General features: G+C 51.9%; 1 protein-coding gene across 6 annotated transcripts in view; it reads left to right on the forward strand.

Annotated features, from left to right (window-relative positions):
- MYO9A (myosin IXA) overlaps positions 1-27,726 on the forward strand; it is a 1,236,948-nt gene that overhangs the window by 1,198,740 nt on the left and 10,482 nt on the right. For all 6 annotated transcript variants that reach the window (XM_085643964.1, XM_085643968.1, XM_085643966.1 and 3 more), the window contains 2 exons: positions 9,990-10,192; positions 12,290-12,432. In XM_085643964.1, the coding sequence (XP_085500090.1) occupies positions 9,990-10,192; positions 12,290-12,432 (346 nt within the window). The remainder of the gene's footprint in view (positions 1-9,989; positions 10,193-12,289; positions 12,433-27,726) is intronic.

Raw genomic sequence — 27,726 nt, forward strand, 5'->3', positions numbered from 1 at the left:
TCAACTTGCAGGACGCCTATTTCCACATCCCCCATCCTGCCAGCCCACAGGCGTTACCTACGGTTCACGGTAGGCCACAAGCATTTTCAGTTTACTGTGCTCCCCTTTGGCCTCACCAGTGCCCCTCAGTGGTTCACGAAAGTGATGGCGGGGGTCGCAGCTCATCTGCGCAGATCAGGGGTTCCAGTCTTCCCCTATCTCGACGACTGGCTGTTGAAGGCGAGCGTGCCCCAGTCTTTCCTCTCCCACCTTCAGACTACAGCGGACCTCCTGCACTCTCTGGGGTTCACTTCCAACATGACAAAGTCACACCTGATTCTCTCTCAGAAGCTACTTTTCATCAGAACAGTTCTGGATACAGCGCATTTTCGGGATTATCCTCCCAAGCAGCGAGTCCGGGATATTCGGGCTATAATACCGATGTTTCAGCCTCTATCCCGGATTTCGTTGAGAATGACTCTGAGGCTTCTGGGCCTCATGGCCTCCTGCATCCTGCTGGTGGATCAGGCCAGGTGGCATATGCGGGCTCTGCAGTGGGACCTGTAGTCCCAGTGGGCGCAGCATCAGGGGAATCTTTCCAATGTCTTCCAGATCTCGGAGGGGACTGCACGTCAATTGCAGCGGGGGCTCACGGACCAGAATTGGGTCAGCGGCAGATCCCTCTCCCTTCCCCAACTAGAGTTCACAGTCATGACGGGTGCATCACTCCTGGGATGGGGCGGCCACCTGGGAGAGGTGGGGATCAGGGGTCTCTGGTTTCCGGCGGAATCCAATCTCCACATAAATCTTTTGTCAATCCGTCTTGCACTGAAGGCATTCCTTCCTTCTGTCAAAGGAAGAATAGAGCCGGTGTTCACAGACAACACCACCGCCATGTGGTACTGCAACAAACAGGGCGAGGTGGGGTCGTGTACCCTATGTCAAGAGGCCCTTCGCCTTTGGACATGGCTGGAACATCAGGGCATATCCCTGGTGGTTCAACATCTGGCAGGTTCCCTGAACGAACTCAGCCGCCGGGCCATGATGGATCACGAATCACGTCTTCACTCGGAGGTGGTGCAAGGTCTCTTTCGGCAGTGGAGAGAGCCTTGGTTCGATCTGTTCGCCACCGAAGAGATCGCGCAATGTCGGCAGTTCTACATGTTGGAGTTTCCAAGGGGGCACTCGCTCGGTGACGCTTTTCATCGCGAGTGGAATTGTGGTCTCCTGTACGCCTTTCCGCCTGTACCACTTCTGCCCCGAGTACTGAAGAATCCCAGGCTTGACTGGACCCAAGTCCCTCTTCTGGCTCCGGACTGGACATGAAGAGTCTGGTATCCCGAGATCTTGAGCATGGCCATCGATCCTCCGATCAGACTGCCTCATCGGCAGCATCTTCTGTCGCAGTACCAGGGGACGGTCCTCCACCTGAACCTGTTCAGCCTCCACCTCCTTGCATGGAGATTGAGCTGCAACAGTTAACAGCGTTCGACCTTCCTCCTGAAGTCTGTAATGTCATCTTGGCAGCCAGGCGTCCCTCCACTAAAACGGTATGCGCCAGTAGATGGTGCAAATTTGGGGCATGGTGCACAGCAAAGGCTGTGGATCCCCTTTCTGCCCCTCTTTCAGAGGTGCTCCTCTTCATTCTTTCTTTGGCCAGCGGGGCTCTGCTCTGGGCACTCCTAAAGGCTACCTTTCGGCCATCTCTGCCTTTTTGCGCCTTCCTGATCAGCCTTCTCTTTTCAAGTCGCTGATTGTAAAGAGATTTCTAAAGGGCATTACTCATCTCTTTCCTCCCTCTCCTTTCGTAATGCCCCAGTGGGACGTGAATCTTGTTCTTACTTTCCTTATGTGTGCTCCCTTCGAGCCACTCCATAATTGTCCTCTTTGTATTCTTACCTCGAAGACCGCTTTCCTGCTTGCCATCACATCTGCTCACAGGGTGAGTGAGCCTCAGGCTCTTTCCTCCAAACTCATCCAAAGTGGTCCTTCGCACTAGGCCCTCTTTTCTGCCCAAAGTGGTTACCTCTTTCCTCATTGGTCAGGCCATCACATAGCCCACCCACTTCTCGCCTCCGCACCCTTCCAAAGAGGAGGTGAGACTCCACTTTCTGGACCCAAAACGTGCGCTGTCCTTTAACCTTGACCGCACTTAAGATTTCCGGGTACACCATCAACTCTTCGTTGGTTATGTGGGCGCCAAGAACGTTCGGGCCATGCACAAACGTACCATCTCTCGATGGGTTGTATGCATCAAAATTTCCTATTCTTTGGCAAAAAAGAAACCTCCAGTAGGATTGTGCGCCCCCTCTACCAGCGCGGCGGCAGCCTCTACTGCTTTGGGAAGTAGAGTTCCGTTGCTTGACATCTGCCAGGCAGGTATCTGGGCATCCCTGCACACATTCACAAAACATTACTGCCTGGATAGCCAAGTCCTGAGAGACAGCTTTTTAGACCGTTCTGTGCTTCAGGACTTTCTGCTGTGAACTTATTTCGCAGACCCACCTCCGGGGTTGGCATTGCTGGGTTATCTATTCTAAGGTAAGGAATCTATAACTAATGATGAACAAGTTACTTACCTTCGGTAACGATGTATCTGTAAAAGATATTCATTAGTTCTAGATTCCTTACCGCCTCACACATCCTCCCTGTACTGCGAACTGACTTCTAGGGTAAGGGACTCCCTTCCAGGGCCCTAGTTTTGTGCACCAGTGGTCTGTGTCTTGCATGGCTCTGCGCTTCTGGCATGGAAAGTTGTGTCAGAACTGACATCAGCGTGCAGGGGCGGCATCTAAGTCGACACCGCAACGTCATTCCGGTGACCACGACGCCGGCAACGGACGCGGAGTCGACTGACATCACCTACCGACGCACAGGGTTACAGCTACAGAAAAATTCTCCAGATCCAGTCTGATGCCTGGGGGTAATTCTAAGGTAAGGAATCTATAACTAATGTATGTCTCTTACAGATAGATACATCATTACCGAAGGTAAGTACCTTGTAGAAGTCACGACTCCCAAGACCTCCAGAGACTGTACATCAATGAATGCAACGGCCACCAGGGAACACAAGGTGAAACTCTACATCACCAAGCACAAGAAAACTCAGCACCAGGTCCGCTCCAAGTCCAAAGATTGTTCCTGAGTCGATGGAACCGCTTTCAAAGAAGGGTTTCATCGCACTACAAATCCTCAGGTAAACTCTAAAAATATAAGCAGTCGAAGTGGAGTTCTGCTGCTTTGCGCCATTTCCACACCCCTGATAAAGTGTGAATGTTCCCATTTCCGAAGTCGGATGATTCTGCACCTGTTTCTGTAACAGCCAGAATTTCTGGGGCCTTCAGCAACGCCGTGTCAGACTGAATAATTTCGCTCAGCTATGCTCTGGCTCTTGGGTTCTTTACTGAACAGTGGGAGCTCCTCCACTATGGTCGAGGAGCGTCGCCCCCTTCTTTCTCGCAGTGCAGAATCAAAAACATAAAATGGTAATAACTTTTAGTTATTACCATTTTTTATTTTTTTACCGGGGCCGGTGGGGGGGTCTGCTCTGCTTACGTGGCAGGGGAGGAGTGGTTTGTCCAGTCCTGAGTGCACAATGGCTGTTTGGTCAGCCCTCTCGGGCCGCCGAAACCAGTCATGCGCACTCCCCTGTTCTCCATGCAGGCTGTTGTGATTGGCTTAGGGGTGGGAGCCTGGCTGCATGCTTGTTGTTCCGACCTGGAGTCTGATGCAGGCGAGCAGGAAAGAAGACGTGGGAGCCGGCGGCACGTAAGTTGTATTTATTCTTGTTTTTTGGATGCCGCCCGCAGCCGCACACCCCTCCCCTACTGCGTGCGCCTCACCACCCGCGAGCCGTGCCGCCCCTCTCACTGAGTCCCTCTCATACGACTTCAGTCAGCATGGAACCAAGAGGCCTGCCACCTGAATTACTGCTGGTGTGTTCGTCCCTAGCGCCACCTGGACCCTCTGATCACTTCTGCCCTCAGCCCCAGTGCCCATGCCGCCTCCTGCACTCATACCCACTCCGGGCCTGATATTTGCTGCCCAAGGAGGTAGACCCGATTGTCTCTCCAACACGACTCAACACAGGTTCGAATTCGACCGACATTAAAGCTGAATCTGACTTATGTTTCTGCACTCGCCTTACCACAGTCAGGCAACACTTTTTGCATTCTCTTTTTGGAACGGTCTCTGATAACGATTATAATCAGGTTTGCTCAGCCGTATGCCGATGACGATTGGTATGATGTGGAACACACTAATGGACAAGCACTTCACCTAAATCCGTCCTTGTCTCCCTTCCTGGCCTGACCACAGAAGAATATGCATCCTGTGCCATGGTTATACGTAGGGCGGCTGAAGTCCTTGACCTCCACCTCCTCCCCATGGAGTTAAAAACAAACATTCTGACCGAAGTCCTGCTGCCTGGCCAGGCTACTTCTGAACCTCTCCTACCGTTTAATGAGGCCTTGTCATACACCGTACTAGAGGCTTAGGCGAAGCCTTGTACCGACCCTCTTGTTAACCTGCAAATCGCCAGACACCATCGTCCTGCTCCAAGCAACCTGGCCTTTTTGTCCCAACACCCTTCTCCCTAGTGCCTTGTGGTGCAGGTTTCTACCAACTGGACCAATCCACACAATTTTCCTACATTTTGCCCTGACAGGGAATCGAAGTAAGTTGAGACATTCGTAGAACGCCTTTTCTTAGGGCCAGTATGACCCTGCAGTCAATTAACGTCTGCTGTTAGCTGGACTACTGTACTCAGGTCCTCTGGGTCTCCGTGGCACAAGTCCTCCAAGGTGTTCTTGAGGACCGTTGTCCTGTTCTGTCACAGGCCTTTCAGGATGGTCATGATGCGGCCAAGTTCATAATTCATTGTGGCTTGGACACCACGACTCAGTTTGATGGCTATTGGAACCAGTGTTGCCATTCGTCGCCGTACAAGGCTTCTATCAGCTGGGGTCTCAGTGATGTCCAGTCTTTTCTGATGGACAAGGCTAATTCACCCCTTGAACGCTTCAAGGAAAGTTGGACTTCGCTCGCACTCTGGCCTTTCTAAACAGCCTTGCCAGTAACAATTTCAGCGTTCCTTCTGTGGCTTTGGATGAGGCATTCCTTACTGCTAGCCTGTTCCTCCCCAGCAGGAATTCTAACCAGATTGGCAGGATATAACATTCTGAGAGGTGGGTTCTGCAAATTTTCTGAAAAGGTTATGACCTACCCTTCCTTTCTTCCCAACCGCACCTCCCACAATCACCCCAGCGACTGATGGAGGACCATCTCTCCAATTTGCAGCAGGAAGTCTAAAAGGGTCTGTTGAGAGGGTGCCGGTGTCAGAAGTGGGGCGTGGGTGCTGTTCCCGCTATTAACTGGTGCGCAAGGAGGACAGAGGTCTGTTCAAAATGCTTACTCTTGTCTGTTCTCGACACTGGATGGTGGTGTTGGAACTGCTGGACGCCTAATTCCATATTCCCGTCCTGCGACCCATCGGTGCAACATGTCGTTCATGGTAGGGGAGGAGCATTTTCAACTGTGATTAGGCCAGCCGCAGATCCATCTCCCTTCCCCACCCAGACCTGACAGTGGTGACCGATGCATCCCTACTGAGATTAGATAGACATCTGGGAGAGGTGGAGATCAGAGGCCTCTGGTCTCCAGCAGAGTCCCACCTGTACATCAGCCTTCTGGAGCTAAGGGCCATCCACTTGGCGCTGAAAGCCTTCCTGCTGTCCATCAAAGGGAGGCTGGTGCAGGTGCTCACAGATTACACCACTGCCATGTGGTACTGCAACAAATGGGGCTTGGTGGGGTCACGAATCCTGTGCCAGGAGGCCTTGTGCATCTGGAAATGGCTGAACCGACAAGGAATCTTCCTGGTGGTGGATGCCTGAGCAGACGTGCTCAGCCGCCAGTGCCTAGTTGATCACAAGTGGTAATTGCACACAGCGGTAGAGTAAGGTCTTGTCCGCCAATGGGGAGAACTTTGGCTCGATTTTTTTTTTTTTTTCCACCTCCGAGCATGCAGTGAAATGTCAGCACTGTTTCCAGGACATCTTGAGCTCGGAGATGCCTCCGCCTTGAGTGAAACTCTGGTCTCCTGTATGCTTTCTAGCTGATGCCACTCCTGCCCTGAATTCTCAAGATCAGGACAGACTGAGCCCAAGTCATCCTAGTAGCTTTGGATTGGGCCACGGAGACTTTGGTATCCAGACCTCCTGGGCTTGAGCATTTGTCCTCAGATCAGGCTGCCAATCTGGGAGGACCTGTTGTCTCAGCAACAGAGCACGGTTCTTCACCTGGCCTTCGCACCTCCTTCTTCATGCTTGAAGATTTAGAAGCAACAACTGAACACCTTTGACCTTCCCCGGAGGTGACTGATGTCATCTTGCAGCCAGGCATCCCTCAATGAAACCTGTATACGCCTGTTGGGGTAGATTTGTGGTTTTGTGCAGGGGTTGACCCTCTCCAGGCCAAACTATCTGATGTTTTGTTATTTGTTCTGTCTCTAGCCTGGCAAGGCCTTGCCCTGGACACAGTTAAAGATTATCTTTTAGCCCTCTTGGGCTTCTTATGGTTGCCTGGTTAGCATTCCTTGTTTAAATCACCAGTTGTGATGCAATTTCGAAAGAGCTTCAACACGGTTCCCCCCTTTTCCCTTTGTCATGTCCAAGTGGGACCTCAGTCTTGCTCTTAATGTATACTCTGTTTGAGACGCTCCACAGCTGTCCTCTGCATCGTCTAACCATTAATACTGCATTCCTAATCACTCTCACCTCTTTAGTGTGTGATAGAGCTTCATGCTCTGTGTTCATCCAACATACACCACCTGTTTCCATGATAAGCTGGTTCTGCGAACTAGAGCCTCATTTCTACTAAGCGTTGTGACACTGTTAAACGTCAGCCAAATCATCACCCTGCCGGCGTTCTATTCTCCGCCACACCTCTCTAAAGACTAGGAGGAGAGATTCCATCAATTAGACCCCAAAAGAGCTCTCAGCTGCTACTTTAATCATACCAAATACCACCGGGTAGACGCTCAGCTCTTTATAGGGTTTGCCTGAGCGAAAAAGGCAAGGATGTGCAGAAGCCTACCATCTTACACGGTATGTGCTCCGCATTAGGATCTGCTATGATTTGGCTAAAAAGCAGCCTCCAGAAGGACTGCGTGTTTCTACGGCCAGGGCCAAAGCTGATACCAGTGTGTTACCACACAGAGTCCCTGTCATAGACATCTGCCAGGCAGCTACGTGGGCTTTCCTCCATACGTTCACAAAGCACTATTGTCTGGACAGTTCGTTTTGCAGAGAGGGGCATTTTGCCCCCTCGGTTGTGCAGGACTTTCTAATTTGAGTCCTCACACAGATCCACCTCCAATTAGGTACTGCTTTGGCATCTATTAAAGAGGTGAGGAATCTGCAGCTAAAAGTTTCTATCAGAAAGCAAGTTACTTACCTTCGGTAACTGTCTTTCTGGTAAAGGTTATAACTAACCGCAGATTCCTCACCGACCCTCCCCATCCTCCTTGTTCTGTGATTAGACTCTCCCTCTTAATAAAATCCCAAGTCTAGGAATCTGCACACTAATATGCCAATGTGGTTTTGGGGCTCCATGTCTTGAGGCTCAGACAATCTCGAAAGCAACTGAGCAGAGCGCACGGGAGTGGTGCTTTTATAGGCCCGGCAAATCACTTCCAGAGCAGAACAAGGTCAGTGTGGAGCCACATGGCAACACTTTTTGGCACGCAGAGGTGCTTTGAAAAAAGTTTCTGGATCCTGTCTGACGCCTGGAGAATATTCAAAAGATGAGGAATCTGTGGCTTGAAAGATTCTTTACCAGAAAGAGCCTTATCAAAGGTAATTAACTTGGTCTTCAGGGAGTGGATTTGAGTTAATCACATATCTTGTGCAGGAAAGAAGTCTCATAAACTCCATTTTGGGACCTCTAAAACTCTTTAAAAAAAAAAATAATAATAATAAAAAAGATATCTTAAACAGAAGAATCAGCCTCCACCAGCTAAGTCAATCTCATTATCAGTGGTCCGTAAGTCGACAACATCACAAGGAGTCAAAAAGAAGCAACCATCATCAAAACTGCTGTCTGTGATGACTTGGTTCACAATGACAATAACTGCCTGACTATCAACCCACAGTCCCACCACAAGACCATCAATGAAGAACCCCCTATTTTCAGACCAGGCAACAAAAGTCTCGGTTACGGATAACTTGACGGCGAAGGATCTCAAACCAAGGAAAAAAAATCTGTTGTCATAAGTGTTACCAGAACATAATTCTCCCACTAAAATTCCACCGCAACCACCAGCCAAGCTCATAGAAGCAGAAGCAGAACAGTAATCGAACCCAAACGATCCTTATGGTGCAGCATATAGCTCAAGCCTAGTCAAAATAAAATACGTGGGCATGGAAAAAGAGTGTGGCTATTTGCCTCAATATAATCCAGAATATTTGCAAACTGGTTATCACCCAAACTATCCAGGAGTGCATTAGGAAGAGAGGTTAGGTACTAGTTTATACTAGGATCGTTGCTATGATCCTTATGATACAGACTTAGAAGAATACCGGAAACTACCCTTGATGGAAGTGCCAATTAATTTAATGAAGGACCTACATCACAAAATGGTAGATTATTACATCTGAGGAAGCTTAAGAGTGCCTACATTAGCTATACATCAGGCATTCTGCAGATGATCTGTCTCAAAATGATGCACAGTCAGCATAGAGGTCTTAAAAAATGGCTAAGACATTGACCGCCCTGAACTACCTCTCCTTCTCTTCCATCTTGTTTTCCTCTTCCTTGGGAATATACCCATCAGTTGGTAATGGGAAAGAGTTAGGGGGTTGCCTTGGCTAAAGTTACTTTCATGGTGGCTCTGTTGCTTCTAATTTTGGCACTGCCTTATTACCACCAATATCCATTCCTAATGAAGTTGCTGTGCACCCACATTTTGGGGAGGGACCTGTCCATGTACTGTGTATTTGCATGTCTGTAATAGCCATGGCTTGAAAATAAAAGCCTTGACAAGATCTGCCACTAGGTGGAAAGGGATATCCATTTGATGAACACCATAGTGACCGTAAAGGTAACTATATCTTTTTGCTGCATACATTGAAATCAACCTTGTTTACATTCTCTTTGAGGTGTAGATGTATTCCACACAACACTCAGAACTTCTTGATTTTGTGAGGGCAGCCTCACCATTTTGAACTGTTGGCATATGTTCCATTAGGCAGGAAACATGATACCAGCTCTCTCACAAGGTGGTGAGATAGAGCCTTTTAAGTCTACACCCCAATATCTCCAATTACAGATTCAGCTTTTAACTATGCCACTTTAAGACCCTGTTTAATCTGGCATTGCGTCTCCAGGTTCGACTAGCAATTGATTCAGTAATTTTGTTAGATTGATTCTCCACTGCCCTCTGTTTTACTACTTCACATCTGATTATGAAACCCTTTTGCAAAGACCCTAGGGAAAAGTTGAGAAGAGGCAATGCTTTTGAGCGCTCTTAAAGCTTTCAGAATGATTAAACAATGTCCTGTCCAAGGTAAGCTTTAAATTGTCGTCTGTCTCACTCACCAGTTAGGTGTTAACCTTCTAGTAGAGGATCAAGCTCAACACAAGTAGAATGCAAAATGCCCTGGAACTTGCCTGACCATGCTCGTTCTAGACAACCAAGGACCTCAACACCTCATCTACTTGCTTACTCTGTTTGCAGTACCTTTGTTAGAGAGTGTTGTACACAGAAACTATGGTTTTTGTAAGAGATCATAACCATTAACCTTTGGTGCATGTTGAGTATTACACCATGCTAATCTTAATCATATGTAAGCAGCCGTTTCTGAACATATGATATGGGCACGAGATATTTGCAAACTTTTTTAATTGAGAGTTTTTCATGCATAGACCATTGTGTTGTGCGTTTTGGAAGTCTGCATAGGACTCTGTGAAAAAACAAACATTAATCTTTTTTTATTGGGCTTCATCTACAGGGTAAAGGAAACCTGCGAAGGAGGAATTACCCCAGCCAAACTTCACCAATAACAGCTCGTTTGCCCTCTGTGGCTGATGTACCAGAGGAGACAGCCAGCAGTGAAGAGACAATGGACTCGGAGGGTACAGAGCAGCAGCAGGTTGCCATGCAGCAGGAGGAGAGGGTTCTGACTGAGCAGATTGAGAACCTACAGAAAGAAAAGTGAGCCATCTAGTTATAGGAAATACACTGGAGTTTTAAGTTCTTGGGGTGGATGCCTGGTGCCAGAATTAGTCTGACAGTGTGAGTTTGAATACTAAAGAATGAGACAAGGAAGTGTTCAAATAATATCTGTTCAACTTACTGCAAGAATGTGTGTCTGTGTGGCTGGCAGGCTGCTTGTAGAGACCCAGCTCCTACTGCATGAGTAGGGTTCTGATTTCTCTGTAGACAGAGGTAATTAAGTAACATAGTGGTTATTTGTTTACATAGGCAAATAGTGTCTGCAGTAAAAAGGTTGGGTGCAGAAGTAGTCCAGTGCTTGTTCACATAGGATATATTTGTGTCTAGAAGGGTTTGGTCTAGAGATCCAGCGGTTGGATAACACATTTGAGAACCACATCCTAGTGAATTTTAGAACTGAGCAGAGTTGAGAGAACATCCAATCTTTTGAATAGGAATCGCAGTGATGAGAGTTAGCTTCAATCAGCACAGTATGACTAAAGATATGAGTCTAATGCTGTGGGAGTGGTCAGAACTGCAGATTAGAAATATCACCCTAGGTAAGTGTATCTTGGGATGTTTCTGGGATAAGGGGCCTATGAACAGGGCAAGTCTAAAGAAGCTAAAGAAACGATAATGGTGAGCAGGTGGAACTCTGATGTCTGGGACATAGGAGCAGCAAACAGGGTGAGTCTTGAAATAACTACTAATTTTAGGTATGCCTGGGCGGAACGTGGGGAGTTTAGCTCTGCGGAATTCTGCAGAGTTAAAAAAATAACTCCACAAGATTCTGCGTTCGGATGGAAAAAGGCACGTTGCACTGTGATTTAGCGCCGAACAATTGGCGCGAATAGCACCACGTTGCACACCATAGGCGCAGCTTCTCAGGTTGATTTGGCTGCCGCTCAAGTAGATTTTCTACTTCAGCTGCAGCTTCCTGACCATGAACGTTTGTGACCGCCTGTGTTGGAGAAATCTTTCTATGTGCCCTCCTAGCAACTGAAAATTGCACTACGTTCACCAAATCATGCTTGCCAAATTACTGTTTGTGAGCCAGCGCGAGAATAAACTCTGCCACGCGGTGGTTAGTGGAACTTGACTGGAACTCAACACGAAGTGGCCATAATTTCGCCAGCGGAGCTGAATAGATCGCCCACCCCTAATTTTAGGTGGGCTTTAAACTGAGAATCTAGCCATTTTTGAGTGATGAAAATGTTGAAGATGGAAAGTTTCAGCATTGCTATTAAAGTATAAAGGATCATATGGCAAGGCTGACGCTCTGACTGTAGTGATATGAGGAGAGTGAGTTAAGGATGTTTAAGGATTTTTTATGGAATTTGTTAGGTGAGTGGAAAGTAGAGTATAAGCATCTTACTTCTGGGGTTTAGGATTGGTTGGCAGGGTATGTAGAATGAAGCTATAATAAATTAGAGAAATGAGCTTTGGTGGATCTATATTTGAATCTTATGGCATGACTATAGAAGCAGCGAGGTTCTTAGGATCAAACTGTTCAAATATGATAGCATTGAACTGAGTGGGTGGCGGAATCGTTCTGTATGAAACCAGCTATTTGTTATGGCTGTTTTTAGACACATTGGCGGCAAAACATGCAAGTCCAATGTTCTCCCCTTTGAAATAGTTATAAAAAGTGCAGGTTGTGCGATCGGGGAATGTGCAGCATGTCACGTTGATCTCACTGCAGAGAAATGGAGCATATGCTTAGCAAATATTTGAATTCTGACATTGACAGTGCAAATCTGATAAGTGTATCAAGGTGCATGGTGTTCAGTAATACTCCTGTATTGCTGCTTCTGTCATTTATTTGTGAGTCTATTGGTTGTTTTTTGATTGTACCTACTTAGGGCTTTTCCTACCAAATGCCCTCTATTCCTTGTAGTGAATATTATCATTAAGCTGTTTTTTAATATGTTTTTGATTTATCTGAGTGTTTGGTGAGTGGTTTACATTGAGTTCCTGGATCCCCCATTTCAACTTTCTGCTTCCACATTCCCTCCTTTATGGACTAATTTTAATAAGGTCCTCACGATCGTCCTGTAAACTTGAGTTGTGTGTTGATTTTCTTCCTGTTTCTCATAGGGAGGAGCTGACATTTGAAATGCTGACATTGGAACCACGTGCTTCTGATGATGAAACTCTGGAATCTGAAGCTTCAATTGGCACAGCAGACAGCTCTGAAAATGTCAACTTTGATTCAGAAGGCACAGTCTCAAATAGATCAGGTAACAGTACAGTATGCTATGAAGCACCTGAGACAGTCGAGTAAGCTTTATTATGCCCCCACATGCAGGCTTTGAGCTTCTTTCAATTTCAACTGGCTTCATAGTCAGGCTATTCCTTTGCTCTTCATCTACAGATTTAATGAAACACCAACATATACCAATTCACTGATTACACCATGACAGCATCTTGTTATTTAGTTCCCTTTTAACTGACTCTGAAATTTTGCTGTGATATTGAGAGACCTACTGCATAGGCCATTACACACACATGCCGGAGGGCATGTCCTGTATTTAGAAAGAACCCCAAAGCTCGGTGTCGCAGCTTATACATGCCATCTTGACTGTACTCCGAGTGGTCCTGTCTAATAACCCATGTCAAAGTCTCAACCTGCTTGCTAACCGAAATTCCACATGCGAGCCAGTGGTGAGTCATGAGTACTAGCGCCAGCAATAATGTCAGTGTGCTTTTTACTGGTTCAATCCATATTACCTTGGATATCTTAACTGCTTCTATCTAGAATTTTCCCATTTAAAATTGTTCAATAGGTGTGTGTGGTCCACACACATCTGCCACTATCCCCTTCAGTGTTTGCCCCTTTAGCCTGCATATATTCCTGCTTTTGACATTAATATGGCCAGTGCCAGCTTCCTCAGATCAGGGGCAGTGTGGTGGGGGGCGGGGATGGATAAAACAAATAATCTTACCTTCCCTTCGCCGCAGCCACCACACGCCTCTCCTCAGTCCTCTTCCTCTGAATTGGCAACACTGGAAGCAGACTCTCCCAGGCAATCACGACGATACATGAACAGCGTCGTGATTAGTCTGAGCGGCCTATTAGGCTGCTCAGGCAGTGCCTGTGAGCCTGGGCATGTTCTCCATCTGGTTGTGCAACACAGCCAGGTTGAGCGCATGATAAGTGCGCATCAATGTTTGGCCGTCCTAAGGGGGCCGGCCAAACATTCATGCGCACTTAGGGAGTGCAAACCACTCTTCTCTTCGCCCAGCCCCACTCCGGCTCCAGTCCCTCACAGAAAAATAAAATGATAATAACGTCTTGTTATTATAATTTTTTTAACTGCTCAAATAGCAGTGGGGCGACACTCCTCCACCTTAGTGGAGGAGTGGCCACTGAATATGGCATGAAAGTGAATGGATATTATGAGGAGATTTGGTTTGAAGAGATTTTATTTAAATGACCAGTAGTTTTCAACTTTTAGTCTATTTGGAGCCCCAAGTGATCTTTGAAATGTAGTATTTTAAATAATTGTATTAGTGATATTCATGTAGTGTGGAGTTTATCCTTCAGTGTAAAGAATGCTGTTCTATAGAATAGGGACAGGTGCCAGATTGGATGTGGAAAATTTCAATAGGAGTACTCATGAGTGGCCCAGGTGGTGGTGTGTCTCTCCACACATATAAGTTCCACCCCTGTGTGCTGATGTCAGTTCCTTTCTTTCCATGCCTTCTGACGCTGATCTGGAGGTTTGCTGTCTACTTTGTTGTCAAAACTGCTTCTCCCTTTTAATGAAACCCTTACCGATGTCCTGTTTGGGACCTGGTCTAAGCCCAGCACAGGGGCTCTTCTGAAGAGGACGATTGCCCATCTGCACCAACCCTGCACCAGGAGATCCAAACATCCTCACAAAACACCCTACCACAGGGACCTTTGTGGTTAAAGACTCCACCTCCAATGGTGCATTCTCTACCGAACCCCCGGTCAGGAAATCCAAGGGAATGGACACCTTAAGGAAGAATATGCTTGCCGCTGTGGTCCATGAACACATGCGTGCCTTTTGGCCTGTTCCCACACTCTGTGGGATTCGGTTGCGCAGATGCTGCCAGCGGTCTCAGAGGGGGCCCTGGCTGCCCTCGCCCAGGCCGTTGCTGACGGGTGAGATGCAGCCAAATTCACCATCCCTTGTGGACTGGATACCACTGACTTGCTGGGTAGAGCAGTTTCATCAGCGGTGACCTTACTGTGCCACACCTGGCTGAGGATAGCTGGCTCTTCTGGGGATGTCCAGGCTTCGCTTGTGGACATGCCCTTTGGTAGCTCTTGCCTCTTCAGAGACCAGACCTATTCAGCACTGAAGCGCTTAAAGGACAGCTGGGCTACACCCTGGTTCTTGGGTCTTTCCATGGCCCCTCCCCCCCTCCTCCCCCAATCCGCTTTTAGTTTCTTTTGTGGCCACTAAAGGGGGCTTCCAGCTTTGTCTAGAGCCGCCCAGCCACTGTACTGCACAAGCTTCCCTGCCTCGGCGTGGCTGAGGATGCTCTGCCCACATGCCTCGTGGGTCAGGCAACTAGAGGTTGGTCCAGTCCACCATCCCCCCCCAGCAGCCTCAAAACTCGAATAGTCTGCCACCCTACCATCATCGCGGCTACCTCTCCACCCATGCCACCAGCTTGCGACAGGCTGACGGAGGACCACCTTTCTTTGCTCCACCAGGTTATGATGTCTCTCTTGGCCAAGGGAGCCATAGAGAGTGTGCCAAAGCTAGACGTAGGTAGTGGTTGCTATTCCTGCTACTTTATGGGTCCTAAGAAGGATTTGGCCTATACTCGATCTGCGCCCTCTCAATTTTTTCCTCAGGAAGAAGTTCAAAATGCTCACGCTTTATCAAGTCTTCTGTGCCCTGGACCCGGCATACTGGATGGTAGCGTTGGATTTGCAGGGCCCATGCTTCACAGATCAGCAAAGATATCTTCAGAAGGGTGCCCAGTAGGAGGGTGGGTCTTGACAGAGATGATTTAGAATGATGGCATGTTGCCATTGTGAATATCGTTGATCATGTGTTCTTCTGCATTCCACTGTCATAGCTATGTATTGCAACTGAACAGGGTTGTGACCTGTGGGGGCAAGATGGTGGATGTGCTTTAGTCCCGCTCTGATGCATATTCCTCTTATCCGATCAGTTATTCGGTCACGGAACAGCATCCTGTGGCGCACGGCAGCGGCTTCCCTGACCTCATCGGACTTTTTGGGTGAGAAAGAAATAAAAAAAAACACCCATATCACCACCGATGCAAATAGACGGTCTGCAGCTGGTGCAGTGACGAGTCACGGAGCAGCGAGAGATGCCAGACGTTGAACTGCACTGCCACCGAGGACTGCGGTGACGAGGTGAGGAGCAGTGGTGGTTAACACTGAGGGCTTGCTTGAACTCCGACTATGGAGAACAGCCCATTGGACCCCTGGGGGACTGGAGGCCGACGCTCATCTGAGAGGGCTGGGACTGAGGGCTAGCAGTGGGGCGCCGAGATACAGTGTTGGATGCCTGCCCCTCTCCCGCTCACCACACTGGTTACACTGGACTGGCTGCATTGAAAGGAGACCTCTTGAACTGGGGGCAGGGTCCCCACTGGACAGTGGGACTGGAAGTTGAAAACGTAACTGCAATTCTGCGCGTTACATAGACCAGCTGAGGAGGGAGCGGCCATGAGGTGCTGCTGAGGTCTGTAGATATGGTCCCAGGAAGGCTGGAAGAGAGCACACAGCTGGAGGAGGGGCCCCCATAACTAACCACTCCGAGGGGTACAGTTCAAGTTACTGGGGGATGGAGGCACCCTGCTGGCACACAAGAAGCACCTTGGATAGCATCCAATTGACCTGTGGTGCTTCTTATCAGGACACTGAGCACTCTGGAGTGGAGGCCTTGGCACTTCCGACCCCTGAGGGAAATACACGAAAGCAAACTGAGGAATGGCAGTCCGCCTCTGCCATGCTGCAGCCCTCCTCTCCTCATTGATGCGCTGGACTTCACTCCTGTGATGGTTCTAGGTGGTGCTGCGAGATACTAAGCGCTACTGGTCCAGATAGTTCTTGAGGTGCCCCAAGTCTGTTGCAGCGAGAAGGAGACACACCCAGGCATATACCAAAATGCTGGCACTTGCAGGGTATAAACAGGCAGGTCCCATAGTGCTACACAGCTGGTCAATGCATGTTGGTACTCTACTTCCTCCACGGCTGATCACTGGTTAAACTAACCACTCCATTGGTGTGCAAGAGACACCGTTCACGACCGCTAGTGTATTGCAGGGATCACGGGAATAAGCTGCACACATGGCGCTGGATCTAGAACCTCCTCACGCTCCTCTGCCATAATGGAACCAGAACAATTGGACTCCCAAGACCCACCCCTTCCCATGAGGACAGATTTGATGCTGTACGGAATTCTATAAAGAGATCTCTTGTCTCACTTGAATCCAAAATCGATAGTGTGGCGGCGGACCTCACACTGCTCCATGCAGACCACAGAAAGATGTTTGGCCGAGTGGCAACTATGGAACAAACCCTGTCAGTGCTACAACCTGTGTCTGAGTTGGTGGGAAAACAATTGCAGGAATGAGAGGCCAGAATATGACACCTGGAAGACCGGGTGGATGACGCGGGGGAATTAAACCATGTCCGCTTAATTGACCTGCCGGAGGGGGCGGAGGGCCAGGATGCAGTGTCATTTGTGGAGCGGTGGATCAAGAGCTGCTACCTGCTTATTCCCTGTCATCATATTTCACAATTGAACGGGCACAACGCATTCTTTTCAGGAGACTGGCAGCCGGCTTGGGACCCTGCGCGTGCATCTTCAAGACCCTACACTTTCGGGACAGGGGCGCAATATTACATGAAACACGAAAATTGCAGTAGATCAGAATAGAGAATGTTCGTGTGATGTACTTCCCAGACTACATTGTTGAAGTGCAGCGTCAACGTGGCTCCTTCTCACAAGTGAAGCAAAAACTCAGACAGCTGGATATTCAATACTCTTTGTTGTTCCGTGTGAGGCTTCTTTTAGTGACTGACTGAAAGGTTAGATTCTATGACACACCACAGGATGCATGGGACTGGTTAGAGTCCACTGGACAGTTCTCAGGTCCTCGACCAGGCAACAGCGGTGGTAAAAGGAACACCACGAAAGGTGCTCCTAGACCACCCTGGCGGCGGAGCAAGAGACACCCGACCAGGCTGACTGCAGTGCCGGACCTGCAACAAATCATCAGAGAACGGCAGTGGGCTGTTTGAGAGGCAGAACGCATAGCAGATACCCCCAATGGCTCTGGGAAAGACGTAGCGTCCACCCGATCATTCGGAGATGAGGAATCCTCGGTGATTTGTCCGTCAGACACTAACTCACTAATCCTACCAGACATTACACCGTAGATGTTCGATGCTATTATTTGATGTGCAACCTGCTTCTATCTGTTCTCTGCCCTCCTCTGTCATTCCACCTTCCCATTTGCATGTATGACAGAAAAGGGGCTCTCTTTTGTTAAACCACCATCCTGGCACTTACGTATCAGGCCAAGTTGTACAGGTTCCACTACAGGCGCTTCTTGCGGAAGTTGTACAGGTTCCGCTACAGGCACTTCTTCCTGATTTTTGCTGTCGCTCCTCTACACAGCTGCATGCTTGTCACAATCCATTACATAGTTGTATGAATTCTCACTTGGAATGTGTGGGGACTGCGAGCCCCTTCCCGACGATATGCAGTATATTCTTACCTCAAAACACACAATGCCCAAATTGTCTTCTTACAAGAAAGGGTAGATATGTCTTCATAAAGGGTAGATTGGATGGTCGACACCTCCTACTGAGTAACATTTATTCCCCCAATGTAGACCATGGCCCCTGTATGCGGTCGTTATCATCGGTGCTTTCTAAGTGGTGTGGTCTACCATGGCAAATAGGCGGGGAATTTAATTATGTGCTGGACACTGGCCTGGATCGCTCCTTTTCCCCCTTTCCGCTGCACAGCAGCTTCTACCAATGCTTCCACACTGAGGGATTGGGTGTGACATTGGGATTGATAGGCATATGGAGACGTTGCAACCCCGTGACACAAGAGTACTCCTTTTACTCCCCACCACATGCACTACATGTCCTGTTTGATTCAATTTTAGGTACGCCCAACCTGCTACCCTTTGTTACAGATACTGATTACTTAGACTGCACCCATTCAGATCACAATCCACAATACATAACAATTGCTTGGGAATTGCAATCCCCCCTCCCCTCCAGTTCCTGGCGTTTACATCCTGCCATGCTGGAAGACGCTTCTTTTTCGGGAGTCCCTTACTACAACCATTACAGAATACTTTGCACACAACACGGATACGGCTACGTCGGCCCTGGTGGAATGGGTTGTAATAAAGGTTACTGTTGGACCCGGCCTCGTGGCGTGGTCCTTAACCCCCTGGATTGTGCCCGTTCCCCGCCCCGGCCTTCACGGGCCACCCGTCTGAACTGCACCAAGACCCTTCACCCGGAGCTGCACGTGGTCGCATACTCCTCGTGGCTCCGCCATCTTGTTGGCATACACGTCACCCCGTGCACCCGCCGGCGCGACCCCGCTCAACCCGGCCTCGACCCCAGCGAAGCCCCGCCATCGAGGCACCACGAACTAGCCAGGGGGTGCCGCAGGAACCATTCATCGCCCCCGGCGGAGGACAGTATCGATGGGACCCCCAACTGTCCTCCCCTCTCGAGGTGTGATCGCCCGGCAACCCCCATGGGCCTGGCGCCTCTCCTGCTGGGCGTCTGGCCACCTCCACCCGGCCACTTCGCCCCCTCGGGCGCATAGGTCCGGACATCAAAGGGCTCCAGACCTATATCTGGGGCGACCCCACCACAGCTCGGCAGTTGTATCCCGGAGTCGAGAGCCCTGCTGATTGAATCGCGGCTGACCCTACGGAGAAGAACTCTTGTCGGAACCATCACGAGCCCTGCTGACTGCGTCGCGGCTCCTTCTTGTGAACCCTTTCTGAACCACCTGGAACATCGGAGCCCTGCTGACGCTGTCGCGGCCCAACCTCGCTGAAACCTTCCTCGGAGCCCTGCTGACGACGTCGCGGCTCGAGCTGAGCAGAAACCATCTTGAGAGCCCTGCTGATTGAATCGCGGCTCTCCACGAACTGTACGCCGGAGCCCTGCTGACGCCGTCGCGGCTCGACCCCTCCGAGATCCGGAGGTCCTCCAGCTTGAGGATAAGAACTGGGCCCCAGGTACCCTCGTACCGCATTCCTGCCAAAGACTGTCCCGCTACCCCGACCCTTCCAAAGAGACACTGAGACTTTTGGTGGATCCCTTGATCCCTTCATGTAAATATTGACCTCGTAACCTTTTTATTGCTGATAAAGAATTGCTTGTCACAAGACAACCTCCTTGAGTCCGGTGTGGTGGTGTTACTGTGCTAGTACGTGATAGGAGAAGGATCTCTCAGGAGACTTCTCGGCAGCGCTCGGCTACTTCGTGCAGTGACAGGGCCCCCCCCCCCCCCCCCTTGGTGGTCTCTCCGACTCCTCGGGGTCCGCCTTCCAACATTTGGTGGCCAGCGACGGGATCCGAGCCGAACGCAGTACGTACCAGCCAGTACCCACTAGCTACCCATCCAAACGAACAGCATCATGAGCAGCCAGGAAAACAACGCGACAATGGAGTTCCAGCCCGAACGGCTGGAAGAATATACGCACAAAGAATTAAAACAGTTCTGCAAAGACAAAGGCATTGCAACCACCAGCCTAGGTACCAAAGAGGAGATGCAGAAAGCTCTGAGGACATGGCTGGAGGCCAGGGCAGGCCCCTCCCAGGAAGAAGGGCCCTTGCCCCTGACTGAGACCACAGCAACCGCACTGACTCCGGCAACCGGAGGAAGAAAGAGCCTAGAAACCGGCCTCTCCGAAGAAGAAATACGAGAGCGGGAAAAGGTCCGGAGCCACGAGCTAGAGCTCGCCCGACTGCGGCTGGACGGCGAACTCCAGCTGGCAGAAAAGAAACTGGCCCTAGAGCAGCTACGCCTTCAAGAAGAGATAGAGGAGAAGAGACGACACCGGGAGTTGGAGGAAAAGAAACTAACTCTTGAGCACGAGCGCAGTCTCAAGGAACTCGAGATCAAGGCCAAGAACGGAGGGACCGACACCCCCGGTACTAGAGACACTCTACCGCCTTCCGAGGCCAAGGTACATATCCCGAAAGAGGTCGTCAAGGAGTATTACAAGAATGACGACATCCAACAATGGTTCAAGGCCAACGAGGTGGCCATGGCCTCTCATCGGGTGCCCCGAAAAGACTGGGGCGCGGGCCTGTGGGGGCGGTTCCTGAGTGAAGGGCGGGACACGCTGCTCCAGCTACCGGAGGAGGTGATGACCTCCTACGATCACATGAAGGAGGCCCTGCTCACCCACTACGGGCTAACAGCGGAAATGTACCGCCAGCGGTTCAGAGACTGCAAGAAAATCCCGGGTACCACATGGGTGGAATATGTGGACTTTTTCAGTCGGGCCCTAGAAGGGTGGATCAAAGGGAGCAAAGTAACCACCTACGGGCAGCTGGTCGACCTCATCGTGTGGGAACACCTTTCCAACAATTGCTTCGTGGAACTGAGACAGCACCTCCTCGACAGCAAAATGACCGACCCGCGAAAACTTGCCGTCGAGGCCGATCGATGGGTCAACTCCCGGGTCCCCCGGAACTCAATGGGGGAGTACCAGAGGAACCCCAACGGACCCCCCCGCCAGCGCGGAGGGGGGGAGGGCCGAACAGGAACCGAGACCCTCCCGCCGGGGCCCCCAGGAGTCCCCCTCGAGGGCCACCGCAGCCACATCTCTCCCCGAGCCTAGCCCGAAGGGTGATCCCGGCCCGACCCGGACCACGGCCACCAGTGACCTGCTACGGCTGCCAACAAACCGGACACTTTGCCAGCGATCCGGCCTGCCCTCTGAACCGAAGAAACGGGGCCGGCGGTCCCCCGCCCGACAGCTGACAGCCGCCGCCTTGGGGGGAGGAGAAGAGGAAGAGGAGGCCCGCGACCGAGAGGACACTGAGTGGGAGCCGGCAGCCATGTCCCTGGTCTGCCTGGGTAGCCGAGAGATGGTACCCTGCACCCCCATCCCAACCAACACCCAGAAGTACCGGCAGCAGGTCACGGTCAATGGACAACGGGCCGAAGCCCTTCGTGACACAGGAGCCAGTATCACCGCTGTCCGCTGCCACCTGGTGACCCCGGAGCAGATTCTACCGAATGTGCTGTGCCCCGTACGGACGGCCGACAACAGTGAAAGCCTATGCCAGATGGCCCTGGTCCCCTTCGAGTGGGGAGGGGTGACGGGCCTGCTGAAGGTGACAGTGCGCGACGACGCCCCGGTCGACTGCCTCCTGGGGAACGACTTGGAAAGTTCCCCCTGGGCTCAAGTAGAGCGACGAGAGCACCTCCGAATGTTGGGACTGGCTGATTGGGCCTGCGCCATCACCCGGTCCATGACCGCCCAGGCCCCCCGCTCATCCTCGACCTCCGGGACCGGCCAACCCGAGGGGCTCACACCCCACCCCACCAGCAGCGAGGAGGCGGCGGATACCGACCCTGGACCACGCGAATCCTCCCCCGAAGAGATGGCTTCTCCGAGCGCCCTACCAGAGCTGACACAATGGCGACACGAAGGGGGCCCCACCCGAGAGCAGTTCCAGCAAGAACAGCAGTCCTGTCCCTCTCTCGAAGGGGTCCGACAACAGGCGACCGCGCAAGCCAGCGGTGACCAGACCGGCACCCACTGGATCTACTGGGCCGAGGGCCTGTTGTACAGTGAACAGAAAGTAGCAGAACTCGGGGCCAGCCGCGTGTTGGTGGTCCCCCTCCGCTTCCGGGAGTTCCTTCTCAACCTGGCCCATGATGTGCCTCTCGCCGGACACTTGGGGCAAGACAAAACGTACAGTCGTCTGGTGACCCACTTCTACTGGCCCCGGATGCGGAGAGATGTGGACAACCACTGCCGGTCCTGCCAGACCTGCCAAGCCAGCGGAAAGACGGGGGGTCGGGTCAAGGCCCCCCTCCAGCCCTTTCCCGCCGTCAGCACCCCGTCCGAACGGGTCGGAATCGATATTGTGGGACCCCTGGACCCCCAAACCGCCCTGGGCCACCGCTTCATCCTGGTCCTCGTGGACCACGCCACCAGGTACCCGGAGGCGGTCCCGCTAAGAACTATAACGGCCCCTGTGGTAGGCCGGGCCTTGATGGGGATCTTCTCCCGAGTGGGGTTCCGCAGCGAAGTGGTGAGCGACGGCGGCACGAACTTTATCTCCAGGTACATGCGGTCCCTGTGGCAACAGTGCGGAGTCACATACAAGTTCACGACCCCCTATCACCCTCAGGGGAACGGACTGGTTGAGCGGTTCAACCGAACATTAAAAGGGATGATCCAGGGCCTGGAAGAACCCCTCAGGCGGAAATGGGATGTCCTGCTGCCCTGCCTCCTGTTTGCCTATCGGGAGGTCCCGCAGAAGTCCCTGGAGTTCAGCCCGTTTGAACTATTGTATGGACACCCGGTCCGCGGACCGCTCAGCCTGGTCAAGGAGGGCTGGGAGATGAAGCCCCGAGGCGCCCCTCCTGACGTCTACCGATACCTCCTGACCCTCCGAAACCAAACCCGCAAGTTCCGAGCCATGGCCGAAGACAACCTCGAGGCCAGCCAGGAGGACATGAAGCGGTGGTACAATCGCAACACCTCTACTATAGAATTCGAGCCAGGTCAGAAAGTATGGGTCATGGCCCCGGTCGAACCCGGCGCCCTCCAGGACAAGTGGACCGGGCCCTTCAAGGTGGTGGAGAAGAAGAGTCCCGTCACCTACCTGGTCGATCTGGAGTCCCCCCGGAACCCCCTCCGGGTCCTACATGCTAACCGGCTAAAACCCCACTTCGCCCGGACCGAACTGAGCCTGCTGCTGGCGACCGACGAGGGGGGCGAGGACGACTCCGAGCCCTTGCCCGACCTCTTGCAATCCGACCTTCACGATGGATCGATCGAAGGGGTCCAACTCGCCTCGTCCCTGACCCCGGAACAGCGCAACGACTGCCAGCAAGTACTGCGGGACTACGCAGCCCTCTTCTCTCTCACCCCGGGGGTGACCCACTGGTGCGTCCACGACGTCGACACCGGGGAGAGCCCCCCCATACGACACAGAGCCTACCGGGTGCCTGACCGAGTGCGGGCCTGCATCCAGGCCGAAGTAGCGAAGATGCTGGCCCTGGGGGTCATCGAGCCGTCCGACAGCCCGTGGGCCAGCCCGGTCGTCCTGGTGCCCAAGGCCGCAGCTCCCGGTCACCCCCCGGAGTTGCGGTTCTGCGTGGACTACCGAGCCCTGAATGCAGTAACTAAGACAGTCGCACACCCGATACCCCGGGCCGACGAACTCATCGACCGCCTAGGGGCCGCTCGCTACTTGAGCACGCTGGACCTCACCGCCGGGTACTGGCAAATCCAGCTCACCCCCGGCGCCCAAGAAAGATCCGCCTTTTCGACTCCGGATGGGCATTACCACTTTCGGGTGATGCCCTTCGGAATGAAGAACGCCCCGGCCACCTTCCAAAGACTGGTGAACAAGGTTTTGGCCGGGCTTGAGGCCTTCAGCGCGGCCTACTTAGATGACATTGCCGTGTACAGCAACCACTGGGCCGAGCACCTCCTCCACCTGAAGGCCGTCCTGGCCGCCCTCCAGCAGGCCGGGCTCACAATCAAGGCCAGCAAATGTCAAATCGGCCACGGATCCGTGACCTACCTGGGCCATCAAGTGGGGAGCGGGCAGGTGGCCCCCCTCCAAGCGAAGATAGATGCCATCCAGACCTGGGAACCCCCCACTACCCAGACCGCTGTCCGGGCCTTCCTGGGCCTCACCGGATACTACCGGCGGTTTATCCGGGACTATGGGAGCATTGTTGGCCCCCTCACAGAGTTAACGTCCAAAAAGCAGCCCAAGAAGGTACACTGGACACCCCGCTGCCAAACAGCCTTCGACACCCTAAAGACAGCCATGTGTACTGCTCCGGTGCTGCAGGCCCCGGACTATCAGAAGGAGTTCGTGGTACAGACGGACGCCTCCGAGTATGGGATCGGGGCCGTCCTATCCCAAGCCGACGAAAAGGGGCTCGACCGACCAGTGGCCTTCATCAGCCGACGACTACTGCCCCGAGAGCAACGCTGGAGCACTATTGAGCGCGAGGCCTTCGCTGTGGTGTGGGCCCTCAAGAAGCTCCGGCCCTACCTCTTTGGCACCCACTTCCGGGTCCAGACCGACCACCGGCCCTTGCAATGGTTAATGCAAATGCGGGGCGAGAACCCCAAGCTGCTGCGGTGGTCCATCTCGCTACAAGGGATGGACTTTGACGTCGAACACCGGCCCGGCAATGACCACGCCAACGCCGACGGCCTGTCCCGCTTCTTCCGCCTTGACGAGGAGAATCCCCAAGGAGATGGGTGACTCTCCATGCCTTCGGCTGGGGGGGACGCCTGTTGGACCCGGCCTCGTGGCGTGGTCCTTAACCCCCTGGATTGTGCCCGTTCCCCGCCCCGGCCTTCACGGGCCACCCGTCTGAACTGCACCAAGACCCTTCACCCGGAGCTGCACGTGGTCGCATACTCCTCGTGGCTCCGCCATCTTGTTGGCATACACGTCACCCCGTGCACCCGCCGGCGCGACCCCGCTCAACCCGGCCTCGACCCCAGCGAAGCCCCGCCATCGAGGCACCACGAACTAGCCAGGGGGTGCCGCAGGAACCATTCATCGCCCCCGGCGGAGGACAGTATCGATGGGACCCCCAACTGTCCTCTCCTCTCGAGGTGTGATCGCCCGGCAACCCCCATGGGCCTGGCGCCTCTCCTGCTGGGCGTCTGGCCACCTCCACCCGGCCACTCCGCCCCCTCGGGCGCATAGGTCCGGACATCAAAGGGCTCCAGACCTATATCTGGGGCGACCCCACCACAGCTCGGCAGTTGTATCCCGGAGTCGAGAGCCCTGCTGATTGAATCGCGGCTGACCCTACGGAGAAGAACTCTTGTCGGAACCATCACGAGCCCTGCTGACTGCGTCGCGGCTCCTTCTTGTGAACCCTTTCTGAACCACCTGGAACATCGGAGCCCTGCTGACGCTGTCGCGGCCCAACCTCGCTGAAACCTTCCTCGGAGCCCTGCTGACGACGTCGCGGCTCGAGCTGAGCAGAAACCATCTTGAGAGCCCTGCTGATTGAATCGCGGCTCTCCACGAACTGTACGCCGGAGCCCTGCTGACGCCGTCGCGGCTCGACCCCTCCGAGATCCGGAGGTCCTCCAGCTTGAGGATAAGAACTGGGCCCCAGGTACCCTCGTACCGCATTCCTGCCAAAGACTGTCCCGCTACCCCGACCCTTCCAAAGAGACACTGAGACTTTTGGTGGATCCCTTGATCCCTTCATGTAAATATTGACCTCGTAACCTTTTTATTGCTGATAAAGAATTGCTTGTCACAAGACAACCTCCTTGAGTCCGGTGTGGTGGTGTTACTGTGCTAGTACGTGATAGGAGAAGAATCTCTCAGGAGACTTCTCGGCAGCGCTCGGCTACTTCGTGCAGTGAGAGGGCCCCCCCCCCCTTGGTGGTCTCACCGACTCCTCGGGGTCCGCCTTCCAACAGTTACACTGCGGGGGCAATGCCTGGGTATGAGGAAACAAGTGGAGGCAGAATTGCTAGATGTGGAACGCACCCTAATGACGGTTGAGACAAGTGCCGCTACCACGTCCTCCTGCGCTCCAAAACTAACATATGAACGTAAAACGCATGCGACACTGATCGAGTGACTGAGATGCCTGAACTACATGGCACACTCAGTTAGAACACATGCGACAACTGGCTGCTCAGGAAGCCTTTTTGCCTGGCTGATTAGACACGAACAGCCTGTTAGACCCATCACTGCATTGTTATCTCCCGGTGGTTTGATGCGATGCACACAGCGCAAAATATGACGAGGTGGTCCTCCATTGCTTGAAATTATATCAATCAACTCTGGAAGCGTTGAACTTGGACATAAGCTCTTTCTTAGAAAATCTTACTTTCCCCACGCTGACTCGAGATCAGCACATGGAGCTGGATGCTACCATTACACCCGCTGAGATCCAGGGCGTGATGCGCGCTGTAGCCTCTAGGAAGGTGCCGGGCTTGGATGGATTCTCATCTGAGTTCTGCAAAGCATATGCAGACCATTTAGCTCCACAATTGCACCGGGTGTATGAATAGGCATTACAATCCACACATCTGCCCGAATCCCTCAATGAAGCTACACTAGTCACTTTACCGAAGCCTGATAGAGACCCCCACACAACTAGGATCGTACCACCCGCTAGCACTATCAAACGTAGATTATAAGATACTGGCTGGAGTGTTATCTGGGAGATTGGCTTTATTGACACCCCAGTTGATACATAGGGATCAGAACGGGTTAGTTCCCGCAAGCAACACCTCTCAATTTGCGCAGGCTATTCCACGTAATGAGATGCGTCCCCCACGTTTGGCCCAGATCTGAGTGTTTAGTACTCGATTTGGAAAAAGTTTTTGGCACTGTTGAGTGGTCATTCATTTTCAATGTACTGACAAGATATGGGATTGGCCCGTACTTTCTCCACCTGATCAAGCTTTATGACGAACCGACCATACGGGTCCGGACTGGGAACTTAATCTCGAAGCCTATAAGAGTGTGCAGGGGCACTAGACAAGGCTGGCCCCCTAGCTTCACTGGCTTTTCATTGGCCATCGAGCCATTGGCAATGGCTATACGCGCTTCTGCAGGATAGTGGAGTATTCCACTCGGAGCGGACACACATGCAATATCCTTATATGTAGATGACATCTTACTGTACATCAGAGATATTGGATCTGTCCCAGATGACATACCCAACACTCTCAACCTCTTTGCGAGCTTGTCTGGGTTGCCTGATAACTGGGGGAAATCACGCTTGTTCCCTTTTGCCTCCGATCACCAGACACGGCCCTCACTTTTTGTGATGTCCCATCCCAGTCACTTGGCAGCCGACCATGTTCCAATATTTAGGAATTCGAATCTATCATGCTAATCAAGATCTAATAGACTGCCACCTTACTAGAGTAATGTCCTCTTTGACATGACAGATATAATTCTGGAAAACACTTGCTCTTTCGGTATCCGGGAGTGCCACTTCTTTTATATTATTTTACCAATCTACCACTTTATTTACATCCATTTTGTTTTCACCCACTAGAACACATGCTCCACGATTTCATATGGAACACATCACGCTGTAGAGTGGCGCTAGCGAAACTATATGTTCGAGGCATATGAGCTGCTGATCACACACTATGCATAGATCGCCATCTGGTGTTGGGCCTGGATGTTTGCACTTTGTTGTTGTATTTGAGCAAGTCTTTGGAAGTCACAAGATAGGTGACTCCTCCTCTGGACAATAGTGCGCATGGGCATCGACTCCATCTTTAGATTATTTTTTTCTGCCATCGGGCTCGGATGTGTT

This window comes from Triturus cristatus, chromosome 3_1 (assembly GCF_964204655.1).
Source record: "Triturus cristatus chromosome 3_1, aTriCri1.1, whole genome shotgun sequence".
NCBI classification, from domain to species: domain Eukaryota; kingdom Metazoa; phylum Chordata; class Amphibia; order Caudata; family Salamandridae; genus Triturus; species Triturus cristatus.